Source organism: Pyrus communis, chromosome 13 (assembly GCF_041283825.1).
Source record: "Pyrus communis isolate YQ-2024b chromosome 13, ASM4128382v1, whole genome shotgun sequence".
Taxonomy (NCBI): Eukaryota; Viridiplantae; Streptophyta; class Magnoliopsida; order Rosales; family Rosaceae; genus Pyrus; species Pyrus communis.
The window spans coordinates 14,247,932-14,252,806 of record NC_142577.1 but is presented as its reverse complement, the minus strand read 5'-3'; the positions used below and the strand labels follow the sequence as shown (position 1 = coordinate 14,252,806).

General features: G+C 36.9%; 1 protein-coding gene across 1 annotated transcript; it reads right to left on the bottom strand.

Annotated features, from left to right (window-relative positions):
• Positions 1–1,102: 1,102 nt before the first annotated feature.
• LOC137736058 (putative LRR receptor-like serine/threonine-protein kinase At1g56140) lies at positions 1,103–4,224 on the bottom strand. The gene is made up of 6 exons (XM_068475399.2): positions 3,337–4,224; positions 3,127–3,257; positions 2,595–2,808; positions 2,201–2,432; positions 1,863–2,013; positions 1,103–1,758 (listed from the first exon to the last, which is right to left on the bottom strand). The coding sequence occupies exons 1-6, from the start codon at positions 3,503–3,505 to the stop codon at positions 1,435–1,437; spliced, it is 1,221 nt and encodes a 406-aa protein (XP_068331500.2). The 5' UTR covers positions 3,506–4,224; the 3' UTR covers positions 1,103–1,434.
• Between the last annotated feature and the right edge of the window lie 651 nt (positions 4,225–4,875).

Here is a 4,875-nt window from a genome sequence, read left to right as displayed (position 1 = left end):
TAAGGTTGCAATCTATGTTTACAATTTTCCTCTAATTCAGTCTTCCAATTTGATGTAGATGCGTAGGTTGTTGATCCAAGGGTGATCTCAGACAAATGGTTGAACGATTGCTTCAAGTTTTGAGCTTGAAATAACGCGTGGATAGTCTTTACCTCAGGTTTAGGGTTGTGGCAAAGGTGATGTTGATGTAGGACTTTGTTGATTCAAGGGTCTTGGCGACTTGATCTTGAATCGAACGTCATTACAAGTTTTGAGCTTGCAACAAAGTTGAACGAATCGGCACAAGTGCTTGTTGATTCTTCAAGGAGTGCTTTGGCTTTGGTCGACAGAAAGCTTTGACTTTGGTTACGCGTTCTTCGAAGAGAGCTTTGGCAGCGTATTAGTCTTCAAAGATTTGTAAAGAGGTTCTTCTCAATGTGTAATTTTCGACCCATTTGTGTGTCTTGGGACCTTGTATTTATAGACTTCTCAAAGCTTGCCTTTGGATGGATTTGGCTTTGATTTGTGTCTTGATTTATCCATGGGAGAATTTAGGCATGTTTTGTGTCTTAATTTTAGCCACTTTCCCTTGCTTGGCCAAAATTTATAGGCCTTATTGCCTATTTGTGAGCAATCTTCAATTCTTGCTTGTTTTGTGAAGATGCTTCAGTTTTCTTTCTAGTTTTGAGAGATTTTGGGCCCCTTGCTGATTTTAAGGGGGATTTTCTCCTTTCTACCAAATTTTGGAAATGCTTTACACTTCCTTTGCTTGATTTGTGCGACATGTCATTGATGACTTGTCCATTTGTGATGAGTCATATGCCACGTGGAGCTTTGTGATGCACCTTTTGTATACAACAAAATTTACATCTCTACAATAGCAACGATTGTTAATGAGATTTGAACTAAAAAAACTCCTTCAATTATGTGAAGAAGGTGTGCAGCTGTAATTTTACTTTTTGATAAATATGGGTGGGACGAATTCGAACTTGTGCCGATATACCTATATACAAGTTCTTTCATTTAAATTGCAAGTCATGAGCATGAAAAGGCAATACATACCTACTTAAAGCATACAGGTACAAGTAATTCTGTTGTATAAAGCTTATAAAATTTCTTTTGAGCATCCAAAAAGATCTGTGTTACATATTTTAATATAGTATATAGGATCACAAATCACAATCACTGTTCTAAGCACCTCAAAAGTGGATCTTCAATCTTCAGCGATTAACATGTAACATCTTCTGAATCTCCAGGTGCAGGTAACAAAATATTTACCACCAAGCAGACCCCTTTCTATGAAAATTAAAAAACTAAATGACGTATATGTGAAAACTTAGGAGGGGAAACAAAACAAACCAAATCATTTGTAGCTGCATTTCAAATGTTACCGTATGCATGAAGACCTCATATACCGTTTTTAATTTTCCTCGGGAATACAGGATACCTGAAATGTCAAGTTGATGGTTTAGCTACCGAGGGAGGCTCACTCTGCAAGGGAGATGGAAAAGCCTCAGTTATAGTATCCCACGAAATGTTCTGATCTTTCGTTTGCATTCTGTCCAAGAAGGCGGGTTTCATAGGTGTTCCAGTCATTTCCACTTTGCACGTTAACATTGCTACAACCTCCGACATTGGGGGTCTCAAGTTTGCGTGAGGCTGAAGGCACAAGAAGGCTACTTGGATTGTTTGCAAAACATCCCTTTCCACATATCCGTCTTCTTTCATTTTTGGATCTATTAGATCAATCACATTCGCCGTCTCAAATAATTTCCATGCCTACAGTTTAAAGCCAAAAAGGTCAGTGGCAAGATTATATATTAACAGAATGATCAGTAAATTTCTATGCAAGTAAGAATTACTCAAAATATAGAACGACCTACATATTCAGGGAGGTATTGCATTTCTGATGATAAAGTGAGATCTGTGTTTCTTCTACCGCTGGTTATTTCGAGCACAAGAACCCCAAAACTATAGATGTCCGCCTTTTCAGACAATTCTCCTCTAATAGCATATTCTGGTGCCGTGTAACCTCTGAAGAAAGATGATTTATATTAGGCACTGTAGTATCATTCGGTGCTTTCATGAGTCATTATTAGATTTCACACTCTACATTTGTCTTATATGAACACGAAATCTTGAACGAATGTACTGAATGTGCCATCTAATTAATGACTTGTGAAGGGGCCTTATGGAATGTCAAATTAGATGAAGGACTTACAAAGTTCCAGCAAATGCGGTACTAAGATAAGCTTGGTCTTCAGGGAAGAACCTAGCCAACCCGAAATCTCCAATCCTCGGTTGGAATTTGTCGTCCAGAAGAATGTTACTTGCCTTGATATCTCTGTGGATAATTCTTAATGGGGAATCCTCGTGTAGATATTGTAACCCTCGAGCAATACCAACAATTATCTGGAATCTGGTGCTCCAATTCAAGAACTGATCACTCTTTCCTGTTTCCCATCAAGACTAATTACAAGTAATAAATATACTCAAAGGTTTAATGATTTCTTTGCACCAGGTCTAAGTGTTAAATACATATGAACTATATTTATGGGTGACGGAAACAACCAATATAGAGATGGATTGAATGGAAAGTAGTGAATATGTAATACCATAAATAATGAGGTCCAAGCTCCTGTTTTTCATGTATTCATACACAAGCAGCCGTTGAGGCCCATCAGAGCAGCATCCAATAAGACGAACCAAGTTCTTGTGTTGGACGCTTGTGATCAACTTTACCTCTGTAAGAAACTCTGATTCTCCTTGTTGGGATTTGTTAAGGCACAATTTCTTAGCAGCAATTAACTTCCCATCTCCTAATCTCCCCTAAACAAAAAGATACCAAAGAGATTTAGAAATAATAGGAATCCAACGTATATGCCTTAAAATCCGAAGAAAATGTGTTCTCCGAAAAAAACCAAAAGTTTTGTTTTTACTTTTTCCAAGGGTCTTAAATTTCAACTTATATCTTTGCTCTTGCAGCCTTGCCACCTGCACTACTCTGGATTGATTGTTTTAGAAACCTTATGAGTTCAATGAAATTACTTGTAGTAAGTTGTGGTTTGAATGGATGTCTCAAACTTGCACATTCAAGAAAAATAAAAAGTACCACCAATATTGGTTCTGTGGATTCAGTAATCGTACCTGATAGACAGGGCCAAATCCACCTACTCCAAGGAGATTACCAGGATGAAAGTTCTTGGTTGCCTTCTTCAATGTCTTAAAGTCGAAGTAGGTTATTGTTCGAAGGTTCCCACTGAAAACATCTGTCGATGCTGCATATAAGAATACAGAATATTATGACTGAGGTCTTACTAAAATGTTGGTTAGTTAATTTTGAAATTATAATACAACCTGCAGGTTGCCTTCTCACTGCTGCTACCAATTTCTTAATATCTTCTGGTTTGATCTTTTTCCGAAAGACAAATAGAAGAACTAGCAATATTATGAGCGTGACTAGCCCTCCAAGGAAAAAGAACAACGCTGGAGATGGCATCTTAGAAGCAGGGGGTCCCGTTGTCATTGAGGATACAGAAGAAATCTCTGCACCCAAAAATATTTGTAACTGATTTTTAGTAGTTTGGGGTTTTTGAATTGAAAAGAAAAGGCATACACTTATTAGGAATAAATGATGGAGCAACGGGATTGAATCATTCCAGTGCGTGTAACGGAAGTCTCTTGATGCAACTTCATATATATCTTCATTTAAAGCATCCAATATGCAATAAAAAAAAACTAAAATAACACATTCAACTATCACAAATTCTGATTAAGCGCTAAATGCGCTTAGAAGATGAAGAGTGTGGCAAGTCAAAGTAATCTGAAACCTAAACTGACAAGACAAAATATGTTTTCCTGAAGCAGTGCAAAATATACAGTTTTTGTTTCGAATGTCATGTTCTGGTGATCTGATGCTGTTGGTGGGTTAGCTAGATAATTATGAAACTGTTTGTGGCATGATGAGCATGTGGTTTTGAATTGCTTGTAGCACAAGGTTTCATCAAGGACAAACTTGAGACAATATCCCTACTGACATCTGAATAGCCATTCGGTTTAATGCGAGACCAATATTGATCATTTCCTCCATAATATCATAAATAAATATAAAAAGGAAAAGAAAAAAAGAAAAAGACTGAATCTTTGATTAGTGTATTGAGCATGAACAATGATGTTTTACACTTCTCAGTCAAAATACGCATCTTCCAACTGTGACAAATCTACAACGCGACGAGTGTGGCCTCATATACGTTGAACATCTTGGAGAGCACATCCATACAACAGCAAATAAACATGGGTTTTACAATTCTAGCACAACAATTGATTAAGTTACATCAGATATAATGTAAAGGGTACTGAAGAACATTATTTTTGCGGTGAAGCAATTGTTACGTACCTTGTAGTCTTCTGCCAGTCATTGTTTATTCTCTGCACGCCGAAAGTTGCTGCAGATACAGCAGTGCCACTACTGACTGCAATGTTACTAGCAGCTTAACAGCAACTACAACCATCCATTCTTCTCGTTCGATCTCTTTCCGTCTTCCTTGTTTGTTTCGTTTTCTTCTTCTATTACTTGCGTTGTGGGGGAGAGAGATGAGACAAGGAGAGACAGAATATAAAAGGGAAACATAAGAGTAATCGAAGGAATGGAATTTCGGACATTACAATATGTGGTTATTTGGTCACTTATGGGGATGAGAGGCTTGCCAAACCACAAGATCAATAATTTTAATAACATAATTATAAGGGTTTTTTTATTGACACCCCATATTTTGTTGATTACACCCCAGATAAAATTTAATATTAAATAACTCATATATCTTAATATAAAATGATTATTTAAACCCTAAATAGTACATTCCCTAAATTCTTTTAACAGCAAAACCTAATAATAAT